The sequence below is a fragment of the Schistocerca gregaria genome, chromosome 9, assembly GCF_023897955.1.
Source record: "Schistocerca gregaria isolate iqSchGreg1 chromosome 9, iqSchGreg1.2, whole genome shotgun sequence".
Classification (NCBI taxonomy): Eukaryota; Metazoa; Arthropoda; class Insecta; order Orthoptera; family Acrididae; genus Schistocerca; species Schistocerca gregaria.
The window spans coordinates 197740655-197759510 of record NC_064928.1 but is presented as its reverse complement, the minus strand read 5'-3'; the positions used below and the strand labels follow the sequence as shown (position 1 = coordinate 197759510).

General features: G+C 45.6%; 1 protein-coding gene across 1 annotated transcript in view; it reads right to left on the bottom strand.

Annotated features, from left to right (window-relative positions):
* Nucleotides 1-18856, bottom strand: part of LOC126291992 (luciferin sulfotransferase-like) — a 99206-nt gene that overhangs the window by 15601 nt on the left and 64749 nt on the right. The window contains exons 5-6 of the mRNA XM_049985764.1: nt 13565-13685; nt 4158-4252 (exon numbers count right to left, since the gene is read on the bottom strand). Of these exons, the coding sequence (XP_049841721.1) occupies nt 4158-4252; nt 13565-13685 (216 nt within the window). The remainder of the gene's footprint in view (nt 1-4157; nt 4253-13564; nt 13686-18856) is intronic.

Below are 18856 nucleotides of genomic sequence, written 5' to 3'. Positions count from 1 at the left end.
CTCCGTGTTGCTTTGGTGCTGACAGGGTTCGCGAGTGCGACATTCAGTTACGCAGTGAGTTTTGCGGCTGTTGTCCTCTTAATTTTTCGTCGACGTCCACTTCAATGACCGTCTGTCATAATAACACCACCAACACTCTCGTCCGTGCAGTGTCTTTGCCGCTTTCTTTGTAAGCGGTATGACTCTTCGATGCCGTACCTGTTGAAACACCAAACACTTCTGCTACCCATCATACGAGCACGAACAATGTGCCCACGTTCGAATTCACTTACATCCAATATAATGCAATGACAGTCGCACAGAACACTGTTCTGATACTGTCAATGTACTAAGAACATGGCACAGTTGCCGTTTGTGATCAAATACAACAGCACAACCACCAGGCTCGGCCAACATCTGCATTTCTCGTTGTCATCCCATATTTTTGTCCAAAACCTGTACCTCTCATGCAGAAAGACCATGCAAAGAACGAAAAGTATGATATTCGCAGTAATTGGTGCCGCTGTTTATACTGATGGCAGTAAGAAATCCATAAAAAGCTACTAATTGCTGATGGCAAAAAGTACGTTTCGCACCAAATTCCTGAGAGCACCGCGATGTTGCTAAGGCCTCAGTTTCGAATCCTGACTCGAGCATGGATGTGTGCCATGTCCTTAGGTTAATTAGGTTTAAGTACACTACTGGCCATTAAAATTACTACACCAAGAAGAAATGCAGATGATAAACGGATATTCATTGGAGAAACATATTATACTAGAACTGACGTGTGATTTGGATGCATAGTTCCTTGGAAATCAGTACCCAGAACAACCATCTCTGGCCGTAATAACGGCCTTGATACGCCTGGGCATTGAGTCAAACAGAGCTTGAATGGCGTGTACAGGTACAGCTGCCCATGCAGCTTCAACACGATACCACAGTTGATCAAGAGTAGGAACTGGCGTATTGTGGCGAGCCAGTTGCTCGGCCAATATTGACCAGACGTTTTAAATTGGTGAGAGATCTGGAGAATGTGCTGGCCAGGGCAGCAGTCGAACATTTTCTGTATCCAGAAAGGCCCGTACAAGACCTGCAATATAGGTCGTGCATTATCCTGCTGAAATATAGGGTTTCGCAGGGATCGAATGAAGGGTAGAGCCATGAGTCGTAACACATCTGAAATGTAGCGTCCACTGTTCAAAATGCCGTCAATTCGAACAAGAGGTGACCGAGACGTGTAACCAATGGCACCCCCATACCATCACGCCGGGTGATACGCCAGTATGGCGATGACGAATACACGCCTCCAATGTGCGTTCACCGCGATGTCGCCAAACACGGACGCGACCATCATGATGCTGTAAACAGAAGCTGGATTCATCCGAAAAAATGGCACATTCGTGCACCCAGGTTCGTCGTTGAGTACACCATCGCAGGCACTCCTGTCTGTGATGCAGCGTCAACGGTAACCGCAGCCGCGATCTCTGAACTGACAGTCCATGCTGCTGCAAATGTCGTCGAACTATTCGTGCAGATGGTTGTTGTCTTGCAAACGTCCCCATCTGTTGACTCCGGGATCAAGACGTGGCTGCATGATCCGTTACAGGCATGCTGATAAGATGCCTGTCATCTCGACTGCTAGTGATACGAGGCCGTTGGGATCCAGCACGGCGTTCCGTATTACCCTCATGTACCCACCGATTCCATATTCTGCTAACAGTCATTGGATCTCGACCAGCGCAAGCAGCAATGTCGCGATACTATAAACCGCAATCGCGATAGGCTACAATCCGACCTTTATCAAAGTGGTCGGAAACGTAATGGTACGCATTTCTCCTACTTACACGAGGCATCATAACAACGTTTCACCAGGCAACGCCGGTCGACTTCTGTTTGTGTGTGAGAAATCGGTCGGAAACTTTCCTCATGTAAGCACGTTGTAGGTGTCGCCACCGGCGCCAACCTTGTGTGAATGCTCTAAAAAGTTAATCATTTGCATATCACAGCATCTTCTTCTTGTCTGTTAAATTTCGCGTCTGCAGCACGTCATCTTCGTGGTGTAGCAATTTTAATGGCCAGTAGTGTATAAAGGAGAACACTTACACTACAATAGTGCGAACCATTCCTGACTACCGATAGAGAGTATGGGATACCTTGTAAGTAGGATGTTTAGATTTTTTTTTAAATTGGTAACGCCGCTTAGCGCTCGGTATGAAAAATCACTGGCTGTGCTGTGCGCAGTCTGTGTTTAGTTTGCATTGTTGTCTGCCATTGTAGTGTTGAGCAGCGGCAGCTGGATGCTAACAGCGCGTAGCGTTGCGCAGTTGGAGGTGAGCCGCCAGCAGTGGTGGACGTGGGTAGAGAGATGCCGGAGTTTTGAAATTTGTAAGAATTGATGTCATGAACTGATATATATATATTATGACTATAAAGGTAAATACATTGTTTGTTCTCTATTAAAATGTTTCATTTGCTAACTATACCTATCAGTGGTTAGTGCCTTCCGTAGTTTGAATCTTTTATTTAGCTGGCAGTAGTGGCGCTCGCTGTATTGCAGTAGCTTGAGTAACGAAGATTATTGTGAGGTAAGTGATTTGTGAAACGTATAGGTTAATGTTAGTCAGGGCCATTCTTTCGTAGGGATTTTTGGAAGTCAGATTGCGTTGCGCTAAAAATATTGTGAGTCAGTTTAAGCACAGTCTTGTATAAATTTTTCTAAGGGGACGTTTCAACCTTCCTGGTCGGATTAAGGGAAGACATCGGAGCAATCCAGAATTAGCTCAGTAGTCATTAGACATCACGTGAGAGCAGAATGGAACGCTCTGTGGAACTCACGGACTTCGAACGTGGTCAGGTGATTGGGTGTCACTTGTATCGTACGTCTGTACGCGAGATTTACACACTCCTACATGGCCCTAGGTCCACTGTTTCCAGTGTGACAGTGAAGTGGAAACGTGAAGGGCCACGTGCAGCACAAAAGCATACAGGCCGACCTCGCCTGTTGACTGACAGAGATCGCCGCCAGCTGAAGAGGGTCGTAATGTGTAATAGACAGACATCTACCCAGACCATCACACAGGAATTCCAGACTGAGAAGTGAGAAAACTAGGATTTCATGGTCGAGCGGCAGTTCATAAGCCACACATCACGCCGGTAAAATCCAAACTACGCCTTGCTTGGTGTAAGGAGCGTAAACATTGGGCGATTGAATAGTGGGAAAACGTTGTGTGGAGTCACAAATTACGGTACACAATGTGGCGATCCGGTGGCACGGTGTGGGCATGGCGCATGTTCGGTGAACGTCATCTGCCAGCGTGTGTAGTGCTCACAGTATAATTCGGAGGCGGTGGTGTTACGGTGTGGTCGTGTTTTTCATGGAGGGTGCGTGCAACCCTTGTTGTTTTGCGTTGAACTATCACAGGAAAGGCCTTCATTGATTTTTTAAGTACCTTCTTGCTTCCCAATTCGGGTAGGGCCTTTGAATCTTTCAACACGATCGAGCACCTGTTCATAATGCACGGCCTGTGGCGGAGTGATTATACGACAGCAACATCCCTGTAATGCACTGTCCTGCACAGAGTCTTGACCTGAACCGTATAGAACACCTCTAGGATGTTTTGGAACGCTAACGTCATTGCCAGGCCTCACCGACAGACATCGATACCTCTCCTCAGCGTAGCACTCCATGAAGAATGAGCTCCCATCCCCGAAGAATCCTTACAGCACCTAATTGAAAGTATGCCTGCGAGAGTGGAAGCTGTCATCAAGGCTAAGGTTGGGCCAACACCATACCGAATTCCACCCATTACCGACGGAGGGCCCCACGTACTTGTAAGTCATTTTCAGCCAGGTGTCCGCATACTTTCGATCACATAGCGTATGTCTGGAGTAGATGAATGGTTGTAACTCATTGGTTTCTTTTCAATAGCTTCTAGAACCCACATTATTGCTTTTTCTCCATAAAAGTTTGCCGATGAATGTGCTTCGCTAAGAAAGTAAATGCAACCGATGACAGGTTTTCCCTATTTGCAATAAGGTTAGCATGCAACAAGAAATATAAAGTATACTGATTGTATCTTTTGTTTTCTTTGGTATGTTACTTTTTAAGCGGTCTTGGTATCAAGCATATGCGAAACTTTAAAGCGTAACCACATTTGTCTTCAGGAACATATACGTACCTCTTTCATTTCCTCGTAGCTGTAGAACAGGACATGTGGCTCCTGGCGCATGTTCCAGAAAGGAATCACGTGTTCCCAGTACGGAAGGTACATGGCTGGAAATAAAATAACATACATAAATGACATTGTAATTCTGTCAGAGACAGCAAGAGACAGCAAAGGACTTGGAAGAGCAGTTGAACGGAATGGACAGTGTCTTGAAAGTAGGATATAAGATGAACATCAACAAAAGCAAAACGAGGATAATGGAATGTAGTCGAATTATGTCGGGTGATGCTGAGGGAATTAGATTAGGTAATGAGAACTTAAAGTAGTAAAGGAGTTTTGCTATTTGGGGAGCAATATAACTGATGATGGTCGAAGTCGAGAGGGCTATAAAATGTAGACTGGCAATGGCAAGGAAAGCATTTCTGACGAAGAGAAATTCGTTAACAGCGAGTATAGATGTAAGTGTCAGGAAGTCGTTTCTGGAGGTATTTGTGTGGAGTGTAGCCATGTTTGGAAGTGAAACACGGACGATAAATAGATTGGACAAGAAGAGAATAGAAGCTTTCAAAATGTGGTGCTACAGAAGAATGCTGAAGATTAGATGGGTAGATCACATAACTAATGAGGATTGGGGAGAAGAGGGGTTTGTGGCACAACTTGACTAGAAGAAGGGATCTGTTGGTAGGACATGTTCTGAGGCATCAAGGGATCACCAATTTAGTATTGGAGGGCAGCGTGGACTCGTAGGGGAGACCAAGAGATGAATACACCAAGCAGATTCAGAAGGATGTAGGCTGCACTACGTTATAGGAGATGAAGAAGCTTGCACAGGATAGAGTAGCATGGAGAGCTGCATCAAACCAGTCTCAGGACTGAAGACCACAACAACAACAACAACAACAACAACATAAATACAGGGTTACCAACTACTGTTTTAAGGAGATTACACGAAAATAACTTGGTCTACTTTAAGCAGTAATTAAGTGGACGTCCCTTACTTACGTGAGCTCAAAATGGGGTGCGGGAGTGGTGCAGCAAAATCACAGTGAATCTCATTCAGAGGGGGGCGGGCAGTAAAAACCTCACATCAGCCTTGTAATTAAGAGACTATATTTTTTTTCTTTATTGTGGTTTCATTCCCCTGCCCTATATGGGCAGGGCAGGCCTGTCAGCGGCACAATCCGCCGCTCTTCAGCTGAGTGACTCTACAACTAAAACAAGAATAAAATGATACATACATAAGGAGATAAAAAAGGGGAACATAAGATAGAGTAAGGGGAGAAGATAGAGGTAAAATATACACTGACATGGAGACGTTCGTGAGGGACAGTTAAAACAAGTCACCAGAAAGTTAAAAAACACAATTGGCGATTCTTAAAACACAGAGAAGACACTGAATGCGCAGTCACAGGTTAAAAGTCGGCCACAGTAGAAAAAACACTCCGGAACAACGCACTTAAAACCCACTTGGGCACACACGACGAACAATAAAACTGAGAGGTGGGACCTGCCGAGGGAATAGGCCAGAGAGTATGGAAAAGGAGGGGAGAGCAAAGGGCAGCTGGGGAAGCGGCGGGATGAAGAGAGGAGGGGCATCAGTGGGTTCACGAAGAGACAGGAGACACGTGGGGCGGCAGAGGAAGAGGGAAGACAGGGCAGGAGGTAGCGCAGAGATACTGAAAGGAGGCACAAGAGATGGAGTAGGAAGGGGAAGCAGCTCAGGGGGAGGGAGGGGGATGAATGGGAGCCCAGAGAAGGAGGCAGGAAGAAGGGGTTAGAGTTGGTAGGAAGGGTGGCTGTCAGGGCGAAGCTCATCTTCCGGGAGGGGTAGATGGTGAAAGTTGTGTTGGGAAAGGAGATGGAGGGTGGAGAGAGGGTGGGACACAATGGTAAAGGCGCGGCAACTGGTTGGGAGTTGAGAGGATGGGAGAAACCAGGGGGTGAGGGGGATCAAGGCGGCGGACGATATAGAGTGTTTGGATGTGTTCAAGGAAAAGGAGAAGGTGGGGGAAGGGGATGAGGTCATAGAGGATGCGCGTCAGGGACTGAAGGCGGATGCAGCCGGCGAGGCGGAGCACATGGCGTTCGAGGATTTGGAGGGCTTGATAGAACCGGGGAGGGGCGGAAATCCAAGCGACGCTGGCATAACAGAGGATGGGGCGGATCAAGGATTTGTAGGTGTGAAGGATGGTGGAAGGATGCAGACCCCACGTCCGGTGGGACAGGAGTTTCAGGAGGCGGAGGTGGTTGCGAGCTTTGTTTTGGATGGTAAGGAGATGGGGAGTCCAGGTGAGGTGGCGGTCGAGTGTGAAGCCAATGTATTTGAGGGTAGGAGTGAGGTGGATAGGATGGCCATAAATGGTGAGGTAGAAATCATGGAGGCGGAAGGAGCGGGTGGTATGGCCTATAATGATCGCCTGGGTCTTGGAGGGATTAACACGAAGGAACCACTAGTTGCTCCAAGCGGTGAATTTGTCAAGGTTGGTTTGGAGGGTACGTTGTAACCGTTGAAGGGTAGGATAAAGGGCTAGGAAGGCGGTGTCATCAGCGAGCTGGAGAAGATGAACAGGAGGGGGAGGTTTGGGCATATCAGCAGTGTACAGAAGATTGAGGAGAGGGGAAAGGACAGAACCTTGGGGCACGCCGGCAGAATGGTAGAAAGTACGGGAGTTTGAATTGTGGATAGTCACATAGGAGGGACGATGGGAGAGGAAGGAAGCAACGAGATGGACGAAGTTGATGGAGAGAGCATAGGTCTGAAGTTTGAAGAGGAGCCTGGGATGCCAGACACGGTCATAGGCATTCTGGAGATCAAGGGAAACAAAGATAGCGGAGGGACAGGAGTTAAGTTGGAGGGAAAGAAGATTGGTAAGGTTAAGGAGCTGGTCAGTGGTGGAGAAGGAAGGCCGGAAGCGACATGGGATAAGAGGAAGGAAGCAGTGCTGGTCAAGGTGGCGGCGAATACAGCGAGAGAGGATGACCCCGAAGACCTTACTGAACACAGAGGTGAGGCAGATTGGACGATAGGAAGAGGTATCAGATGGGGGGGGGGGTTTGTTAGGTTTAGGGAACAGCAGGACACGGGAAGTCTTCCACAGATCGGGGTAAAATCCAGTGGAGAGGAGGACATTGTACAAGGTAGCAAGGACAGACAGGAATGATGGAGGAGATTCCTTGAGGCGACGGTAGGTGACACCATCATGACCAGGGGCGGTGTTGCGATTGGAGCGGACAAGTGTGATGTCTTGTGCGGTGATGGGAGTGTTGATGTCTGAGGGGGGCAACCAATCCAAGTACTGGAAGCTAGGGGCGAGCGGGGGGACAGAGGTGTCAGTGCGGTCAAGGACGGTGGGGAAGAGGGAGTAATCAAAATGGGGATCGTCAGGAATGGAGAAGACCTCGGATAGGTGGGAGGCAAAATGGTTAGTCTTACTGAGGTTGTCAGGAAAGGGTCGATCGTCATGGAGGATGGGGTAATGCGGGGTGGGATGGCTACCAGCAAGGCGGTGGAAGGCTGACCAGTACTTGGAGGCGTTGACAGGGAGGGTGGAGTTGAGGCATGTGCATGTCTGGCGCCAGTCCCGGAGTTTCTTGGCTGTAAGGAGGTTCCTGATGTGTTGCTGTAATTGCCGGTGGTGGGTGAGAGTAACTCCGTCACGAGTGCGGAGGAAGGACCGGTAGAGCCTGCGGGATTCACGCAGAAGGAGGATGGCCTGTGGAGGCAGTGTAGGGCGGTGAGAGTGGATGAGTTTGGTAGGGACATGTGCCTCCACAGCGTCAGTGATGGTCTTCTGAAGGAAGGAAGAGGCATGGGTGATGTCATCAGGGTGGTGAAAGGAGAGGGGGTGGCTTTCGACCTGTAAGGCAATGGATTCCCGGTAGGCATCCCAACTGGCATGGTGGTAGTCATGGACAGACTTTGGAGGGGCAGCTGAGTGGGTGGCTGCAGTGGCAGGACGGGTAGAGGAGATGGTGAGAAGGACAGGAAGATGGTCACTACCGACAGGATCGAGGACTTCAACGGCGATGTGACCCAGGAGGTTGGGGGAAGCAAGGATAACATCGGGGGTGGAGTTACTTTCAGGACGGGTGTGCTGTGGGAGAGGAACTAGGTCACCATGGAGGGTGGCAAGGAACTGATTGCACCGCCGAAGGGTGGCAGGGTCACGGCTGTGGATGTTGAGGTCAGCGGCGATCACATAGGTGGAGAAGGTACGGTCAACATGGGAAATGAAGTCAAAGGGTAGAGGAGCTGCGGGGCGGATATAGATAGTGACACAGGTGACGGTGAGGGAGGGAAAAAATAGGCTGAGGAGTAGGAAGACACTATACATTATTATAATGGATCAAGTTTCGTTTTATAAAATTAATCCAGAGTATGGACAATATTACAGTGACCAGGAGTCTTTATGGCCTCTCTGAAGTGAACTGAAGAGCGGTGGGAAAATATAACTTAAATCATAGAAATAACCAGTTACTGAGAAGTAGCAGTTACTGTAAAAACCTTGCATCTGTGCCTGGCAGCTATTTTGATGACTGCCAATAGCTTGCAGTGCCATCTGTTTGTCCTCGTGCGTACTATGCCTTTGCGTTATCTGAGATCTGACATTCGACAAATGAACAGAGCAAAGGGACCAACCATCTATGATGTACGGTATGGCTCATGGAAATAACTACCAGACTGAGCATCATTTGTTCATCGGAGTGTGTACTTTCGAGTCATACTATCTAATTATGTAGAGTGACCGTAAGTAATTCGTGCGACTATGAAAATACTAGATGAGTATGCCTAGAAGTTATTTTTCTCTGGCAGTTACGGGATACCACTACGTTTAACCTGGAAGCTGATAACTGTATCCTGGACTCCAGTTCAATTTTTTAGCTTACAATGAAATGACATAAATAAGGTGATAGATAATTGCAGTCATAAATTGCAGCATTCCTAGAATGAGGAATGATATTCCGTCTTTAGCAGTAGCTCACATTTAGCATCTTCAGTGTCACATTCAACTGATGGCAGTGCAGCATGCACATATTCTTCTTCTGCAGCCTGAGATTCCTCAACATCACTTTCCAGACCCAAATTAATCATTCAGTAAATCCTTGATGTGTGTTCCTTGTAGGGTAAATTACCTGGACAGGTCAGTCCCGAACAGCGACGTCGCAAAATTCTTCACTGCCTTGTTATTTTTGTCATTTCCAGCCTTCTAAAAGCATCCTTAGGTGGTTCAAGATCTTTCTTCATATCAGACACCAGGTGTTTGTCGCCATATTCTTGTATCTGCTGTACTACTGATTTATCTTTCATGTGTGGCTTGCAGGTGAGGTTAGGGTCGGGAACGTGACCCAACCCATCCACTCTCCATGAGGAATCCGCGTGTTCCTAACGTATTCTGTTGAAGACGTTATATTTCTTAAGTGTTTTCTCGAATTCATTTTCTATATACATATTATATTCGATATATTTATCGCTCCCAATATTGTCAAAAATGTAACTTGTATGTTTGCCCATTAACTAAATCACTGCGTTATTTTTTGCCTGAGGTTAGTAACTTTCTTCTGGTCTGAAGAAAATATTAGTTGGTGCATTGTTTGCTGAAGTTCTTGTTATTTGAGCATATTTCTCCCTGGTCCACCTCCAGTTGATAATCCTATCTCCACATGTGCACCGACGAGGCACCCCATCAATGAGGTTGCTTTTGCTGCACAGGTTAGTGTCACTTAAACCGATGGCAAAGAGACGCTCATTAGTGCTGATGGTGTTATTGACTACTTTGTACCATGCTGTTCTCACGTCAGACGAAAGAACATCTCTACTGATGTTTCTCCAGACCACATTCCATGCTGTTCCAGCATATTTAGTTTTTACGTTATTTTTCCTTTCATATTTCCGTCTTTCAGCTAAAATCTCCTTTGCTGTATCATTTTTGGAGTTTAAAACCTTTTGCTGAGATAACTTAGTTCAAGATAGTACTTCCTGATGTTTTTTAGCTTAAAACTTATTTTTTGTATATTTATCGGCGGCTCTACACTTTCTCGGTTGACACTATCGGGTAGTTATTCTGTAATGCACTCTGGATCATTACACATTACGCTCCATGTTCGTTTGACGTACAATGCCATCGCTTTAGACTTGATGTCGGTTAGAGCCATTCCTCCATTGCTTGGATCCAAAACTGCTGTCTTCACCGGCACTCGAAACAATTCCCCTTTCCACAAGAACTTTGCTAAGGTGGACATGATCGTCTTCGCCACCATTGATGGAATGGGGAGAACCTGTGCTATGTAGTACGCCTTGGATAAAATATACGTTTTGATAAACAGTATTCTCTGGAACTGGTCTATACTACGTTGACAGTTTTCAATCAAAGCTCACTAGATTTTTCTTCCACCTAGTTCAAAATGGTTCAAATGGCTCTGAGCACTATGGGACTTCACATCTGAGGTCATCAGTCCCCTAGAACTTAGAGCTACTTAAACCTAACTAACCTAAGGACATCACACACATCCATGCCCGTGGCAGGTTTCGAACCTACGAGCGTAGCAGTCGCGCGGTTCCGGACTGAAGTGCCTAGAACCGCTCGGCCACCGCGGCCGGCTGCACCTAGTTACTCGAGTAAACATGGCTAGGGCAAGGGTTACATTCGATGAAAGGAAGTCAGTTTTGAAGTGGTATTTTAAGTAGGAAAACATTAATGAGGTTCAACGCCAATGGCGAAATGATTATCAAACAGAGCCACCGACACGTTTAACGATTCGTCGCATTCGAGACAAATTTGAAGGCAGTGTTAAAGACACTCATTAGTGCTGATGATGTTATTGACTACATTGTACCACGCTGTTCTCACGCCAGACGAAATAACATCACTACTGAGTTTTTCCAGACCACATTCAATGCTATTCCAGCATATCTATTTTCTGTTACTTTTCCTTTCATTCTTCCGTCTTTCAGCTAAAATCGCCTTTGCTGTAAAGCTTTGGGAGTTTAAATCCTTTTTGCTGTGATAGCTTAGTTCAAGCTAAAACTCCCTAATATCTTTTAGTTTAAAACTTATTTTTTGTGTATGTCCAGAGAGGACAGATACTGGAGTGAAACAGGTATTTTCATACCTTCACGGAAGTAACCGCCGGCCGTCAGGGGGTTTTACTTAGTTCACAAGTAACTGGATTGTTATTGTCCTTAATGTGATCTACTCCCCACCACTCTTGCAGTTGTCGTTAACCTGTATGCAGTAGCTGTTAGCCAGAATCAACTTGCATGGCTACCAAACCAAATACAAACAGTTAAATATCTCAACGTACGTTCGCAGATTTAGTTACAGTATCACAATAACACAAAAATTGAAAAAATTAAGTAACAAAACAGTTCTGAAATGGGCTGTGATTTCACACAGCAGGGTCGATGCGCTACGAGGCATTGCCAATTGGTTGCCTTAAGAGACGAGACTACCAAGAGATTTGTGAGCGTGTGGGTGCTATTCTGTCATTCTGCGCAACAGATTAATCTGAGATGTACCCTTTATCCTGTGGCTCCTGCAAGATGCAATTTCCACCCCCATACTACTACAGAAGTCAGACAGACGCTCCTAACGTTTTAAAGAGAAATGCCTGAAAAACTTTCAGCAATAAATATCTTCTGGAGTCATCCGCTGTAAGGAAATGACACAAAAATTCACTAAATTTCTTACGTAACTAGTGGGATACTTGGGTACTGGAGTAGTGTTAGTTAGTGTAAGAAAAACATGAAACTAAAATTATTATTTATTTTGCAAAAATTCTGAGATATCACAATGACACTTTTAGTTATGAACTGAACAATTTATTTCCGGGTTCTTTTCGGAATGTGAAGTTACCTCTTAAGGATAGGATTCGCTAATGAAATTTCTATACAAAGTTTAAGATTGTTATTGACTTGGCAGAATGGCTGAGAGCCGCGCCTACTCAACTTGAATGATTATCCAATAGAATGTTGCTAGGTACGGTCGAGGCTGTCGCGTGTGAAATGCAGTGAAGTATACTGTTGTGGAGGAAATATGGGGCTCGCAAGAACTGTAGCACACAATACTGTAAGCTGCGATGACTGCTGTATGCGCCGCTCGCTGCTGACAAATAAGATAACTCTCGTTCTATCTGGATTGACCTTCGACAATCAAACTCTCCCTACGCCTTGATGAAGTCAATGACTCCTATTCGCCCCTAGTCCAACTATTGGCGTGGTACACCGGTCAGATAACCAGTCCACTGTGATGCTACACAAAAATTCGCTCGCAGGCGTTTAACTATAACTCTGTCTGTTCCGTGGATGAAGGGAGTTAATTGTATCCCCATTTGGGGCTTGGGTTTTTTTTTTAAAAGGAAAGGAGTTATAAATCACTATTAAAAGTAACTACTATAAAAAAAAACAGCAGTAACCGCCATAACCGATTCTCTGAAACAATCATTTGTCCCATCTCTAGAACTGAATGCTTTACACTTGTGCAAGGCGGGGATTCCCCAATTTGAAACAAGTGTCAGATTTAATTCAGAGAGTTCCCTGCCAAGCTGGTCTGTATCATTGTTTGTTAGGCAGCGAGGCAGCCATGATGCTCTACGACGCGTACAAAGCCGATGCTATTACTGCGTGCAACATGAATTTGTATCAAAACTTTCACAATGTGCATTTTAAGCAGCATGTGGACAAGCCGAGAACCACGTGCGAGCAACAAGTTATTCGTTTGTGGAAGGAAGGTAAGCTGTAGTTCACCGACAAGAATTCTGTTAGTGATAATATACATCAAGAGACTGAAAAGCAATGTATCTTGCTTGTAGATTCTAGGACCATTATTTTCGACAGTGGCTGCTTTCGGATTCAACAACTGTTCTTCACTGGCAGTGTATCTTGCCTACAGATCAAGAACCGTTATTCTAGATAGTAACCAACAATGTATCTTGCTTGCAGATTTAATAACCGTTGTTATACGTGAAGACTGACGGCGTATTTTGCTTCATGACTCAAGAAATGTTCACGGCAGTGGTCAACAATGTACCTTGTTTGTAGATTCAGGAACCGTTATTTTCAAAAGTCACAGACAGTGTTACTTCCCTGTAGATTCACGAACCCATATCCTTGATAATGACCGGCAGTGTACTTGCCTGCAGATTCAAGAACCATCATTCTCAATCATGGCTGACAGTGTTCCTCCCATGTAGATTCAGGAACTGTTATCCTGTTTCGGAGAACCTGTATTAGATCAGGACTATCTTTACTCAGAAGCTGTTTCAGCTGCTAACGCTGTTGTGTACTTTATCTGCAGTAATAGAGTTTCAATTGTTCCCGGCTACGTGGGCGTTTTTGTGCATCGCCCACAACGGGATTCTACAACAACGAACCGAAACGATCCTACAGGTTGTCAGTTTATAATTGGAAGCTTGTCACTTACGTATGTCTTCCATGAAGCACTCAGCAAACTCGTCCAGGGTGAGGTGGCACTCACCCCACAGCTGGTAGTGGTGATAGTAGGACACTATCATGTCCTTCAGGTTCCTCATCATGTACATTATCTGAAACATGCAGCGGACACAGTGTGTAAAACGTGGTGGGTCAAAGGAAGTGAGACTACGGCTTAATAGATGTAAAACAAAGGGTTGGGCTAGGGATAGGAAGATGCTGAAAGAAAAGCATTTTCCTGCCATGGGCAGTGCATTAAGGGAAATTTTGCTATCTTTTGGTTTAAAAATATATTTTAATTGCATTTTTGGATCCATAAAAGTGTTTAGAATCCACCCCTGAAACGGTTTTTCCGAATACGGAATGGAAATGTTTGCTATTCGCGCTTGAACAAAAAAAAAATTGCACCGGCCTGAAATCGGCCTTTTTCAATCACCAGTTTCTTTCTTTCTGAGAACGATTTGTTGTACCGGTGCTTGGGAGGAAACACACAAAACTCAAATGAGACTTTGAACGCGTGTGTTTGGAAGTTAGCCCCCAAACATTTGCATTCTGGTGCTAAGACTGTGGAGATTGCGACTTCCCTGGCAGTGAGCATCTTCAACGAAGGGTATTCAGCAATTCTGAAGACCATGACAACGATGGACGTCACCCTGGGACTCTATTCAACGCAGTTCGCCAAGCGTCCGGAAGACCACTGGATTACAGCGGCCGAAAACCGCTTGTCACCGGCCGGACGAGCGGCTCTGGAGCAGAGCAGGATGGACCAGATCGAGCACAACGTCCTCTGTGAGGAAGAGGAAGGACTAGTTTATGGACGCGGAAAAGTAGATTGAACGTAAGTTGCATAATATTGCATTTCTATGTAGTCAAAACTTCAAACTCGTTATTCTCGAAATGACCTTTTTTTTATCGCGTGGTATGGTAACTTCAAATCTATTGAACTGATTGGCATGTATCTCTGTTTCCGACGAAGCTAAATAAATTGTCTAGGAGTTGTACCACTTTACCACGTTTTTTATTAGCGTGAAATATGAGAGAGAGTGACACAGAAAAGATACAGGGTTTGGGATGGACATGATTAAAAGAAAGGCGTTTCTCGTTGCGACGGAATCTTCTCACGAAATCCCAATCACCAGCTTTTTCTTCCGAATGCGAAATATTTTGTTAACACCGACTTACATAGGGAGGAACGATCACCAAAATAAAATAAGGGAAATTAGAGCTCGTACGGAAAGATGTAGGAGTTCATTCTTCCCGCGAACTATACGAGATTGGAATAATAGAGACTTGTGAAAGTGGTTCGATGAATCCTCTGCCAGGCACTTAAATGTGATTTGCCGAGTACCCATGAGGATGTAGATGTATTCCGATCCATGAACTATGAATGCCAACGAAGTCGGAAAAGCGATGAAAAACACCGTACTTTTTTTCAAATGGCCTCCATTTTGTTTCCTATTGTCCAAATAACTTAAGCGAGATACAACTCCTAAAGAATCTTATATACTTCACTAACGGCAGCTCAATTTTGATTTCATACGAGGCGGATGCGTATGGAATACCCTGATTTTTTCCTGGAAGATTTTTGAAGCTTATAAAGCGGTATGACAAATGTCTCAAAGTACCGGGTGATCAAAAAGTCAGTATAAATTTGAAATCTTAATAAACCACGAAATAATGTAGATAGAGAGGTAAAAATTGACACACGTGCTTGGAATGATACGGGGTTTTATTAGAACCAAAAACAAAGTGTTGCTAGATGCATGAAAGATCTCTTGCGCGCGTCGTTTGGTGATGATCGTGTGCTCAGCCGCCTCTTTCGTCACGCTTGGCCTCCCAGCTCCCCAGACCTCAGTCCGTGTCATTATTGGCTTTGGGGTTACCTGAAGTCGCAAGTTATCGTGATCGACCCACATCTCTAGGCATGCTGAAAGACAACATCCGGCGCCAATACCTCACCATAACTTCGGACATGCTTTACAGTGCTGTTCACAACATTATTCCTCGACTACAGCTATTGTTGAGGAATGATTGTGGACATATTGAGCATTTCCTGTAAAGAACATCATCTTTGCTTTGTCTTACTTTGTTATGCTAATTATTGCTATTCTGATCAGATGAAGCGCCCCCTGTCGGACATTTTTTGAACTTTTGTATTTTTTTGGTTCTAATAAAACCTCATGTCATTCCAAGCATGTGTGTCAATTTGTACCTCTCTATATACATTACTCCGTGATTTATTCAGTTTTCAAATTTATACTGACTTTTGATCACCCAGTACTTGGTAATTATGTAGAAAAATAAATATATGTCTTATTTTTAATATCTCATCCACTTTTTTCTCCTTTCACACACAACTCCGACCACAGTCGACAGGAGAAACTTAATTTCCAACTCCCCCACATACATTTCATACATAGCTATGCATGGGCTAAAATCAACCATACATAAAGTTTGTGTACTGCATTTTTACCCCTGCATACCCTTTACAATTTCTTTGCAATGCTTTCTTTAATTTGTTGCAGAACAGTAACTATGATGAACAACGAAGAGAAATTCAAAATGATTCAAATGGCACTGAGCACTATGGGACTTAACTGCTGTGGTCATCAGTCCCCTAGAACTTAGTATACTTAAACCTAACTAACCTAAGGACATCATACACGTCCATGCCCGAGGCAGGATTCGGACCTGCGAACGTGGCGGTCATGCGGTTCCAGACTGTAATGCCTAGAACCGCTCGGCCGCTCCGACCGGCGAAGAGAAATTCAGTCCGTTATCGAGAAGAGATATCACACTGTACGCTGTGCGAAAATCATACTGAATAGTTTTCCTAAAATCAGGGGACGACTATTTCGTAGCGATCGGAAAGCCATCTCTGTGCACAGGCAGCACCGTAAGGCGGGCAGTGCCATGACAACAACGCTGCTCTCAGCACAGAATGGAGAGAGGGCGTCTGTAGAAGTCAAAGGGTTAACACAGGGTGTTCGAAAAGGAATCAGCTTATTTCACGAAAAAAACAAACACCGTCCAAACAGGCCTTCAAGGCGCAGTGGTACCGACCGTCCGCCATGTCATCCTCAGACCTTAGGTGTCAGCAGATGCGGATACAGAGTGGCATGTGGTCAGCCCACTGCTCTTCCGACCGTTGTCAATTTGCGTGACCGGCGCCGCTACTTCTCACTCAAATGGCTTCTTTACTTTACTTTACTTTTCCGTGTCCAGATCAAATTTTATTTTTCCAATAGTTAGCCACCGCTACGGCTTTGTCGTTGGCTTGTAGCGGGTCACTAAAACTGTAGGGCTGCGGCAGTAGTCGGCACATGAGCAGATGTGCCTCGTCTTGTACCTCCCCGCATCCACAAAGAACGTCGTCATCGGTAGTCAGCAGTCCCCACTTGCACAGATTGGTTTTGCATCTGGGTACACCAGCCCTCAGCCTATTTAGTGTTCTCCACACTGTATAAGGAAGTTTGTTTCCAGGTGCCATTTGCTCTTTTGGTATAATCTGCAGCGCGGTTTGTTCATTCTCCCATTTACGGACTCTATTATCTTCCTGTGAACCGTCAGGGGCCTTGGTTCTTGCAATAAAGCTATTTCTAGACTTAAGCCTCCGAGCCTGAGTGACGTGCCCATTCAGTGGGTGTCGAAAATCTGTTTCTTTCTTTGTTCTCTCAGCGTCTGCTGCCACCTGCCTTCTGATCTTGGATGGGGCAATTCCAGCAAGTAGGTACAAATTACCCGTTGGTGTGGGTCTGAGACAGGCTGTAACAATTCGCATTGTCTCATTTACACTTACATCAACCTGTTTAACTTGTGCAGATGCTTCCCATACTGGCGCTGCATAGTCTGCTGCAGAAACACACAGAGCAAGTGATGATGTTCTCAGTACTGATGGTTGAGCTCCCCATTCATCGTTTGTCAGCCTGCGGATGATGTTATTCCTGGAACAGACTTTAGCCTTGGTGTTTTGGCAATGCTGCTTGAAGGAAAGCGTTCTGTCAAGTACAACCCCAAGGTTTTTAGGTGTTGGACGTGCTTTAGCTTCTTACCTTGCCATGTAACGTCGAGCTCAACTCCAGCATCTCTATTGCGCAGATGGAAAGCACATACTTGGGTTTTGTCAGGGTTTGGCTTGAGGTGATTGGAGTCGTAGTATTGAGCCAGTTCTTCGAGAAATTTCCAGATGTTGCATCAAAATTGGACCCCTGGGCCATCACAGCTGTGTCATCAGCATATACGAACAGTCTTGCATCTTGAGGTATAGGTTGGTCATTAGTGTACAAATTATAAAGGATGGGAGAAAGTACACTTCCTTGTGGTAAGCCATTCTTCTGCAGTCGCCATCTACTGTTCTTACCATTTAGAGAGACATAAAGTCTTCGATTCTGCAGAAGACTACCAATAACCATCGTGAACCTAGTCCACTGTGAGGTCATACAAAAGTGGCTCCTGAATTGGCCTCACAAGGGCTGAGTACAATTCACTTGCCAACAATACTCGGCAGACCCAGACGGTGACCCATCCTAGCGTGAGCCAAGACGTACAGCTCTGAACATCGGTGATATGACGGGAGCCAGTGTTACCACTGCGGCAAGCCCATTCGCCATCCTATAAAGTGTACTATACGAATCAAAACAGAAACTCGGGGTGAATTTCAACTTACACAGTGAAACTATGTTTTACTCGACAGTTCTAAGTAGGCGGCTCATGTGGTTCAAATGGCTCTGAGCCCAATGGGACTTAACAGCTGAGGTCATCAGTCCCCTAGAGTTTATAACTATTTAAACCTAACTAACCTAAGGACATCACACACATCCATGCCCGAGGCAGGATGATTCGAACCTGCGACGGTAGCGGTCGCGCAGCTCCAGACTGAAGCGCCTAGAACCGCTCGGCCACTCTGGCCGGCGCGCCTCATGTGGCTGCCGGTAGGCACTCACTGGTGCATAACTTCAAAATGCGTTTACATGGGCAATATGCCGCGTGGGGTAGCCGCGTGGTCTAACAAGGAGACAGCACGACCTCGTGGTCGGGGATTTGTACGCAATTTTGTGTGGTGAAAGAGGACCCCTAACACCTCACGTGGTTAGAATGTTAGGACGCACTACTCGGAAAATCCCGAGAAAAATCGATCCAAAGTTTCTTCGGTGCCATACGAGTATAAAATGTTAGTCCACTGCCGAGCCGCCGTCTGACCTACATGGTTAGCGCTCGGACCCTTACGCCAGAGGTCTCGGGTTCGATTCCTCTTCCGGCACTTCTTTTTCTTCCGTTGCTTGCA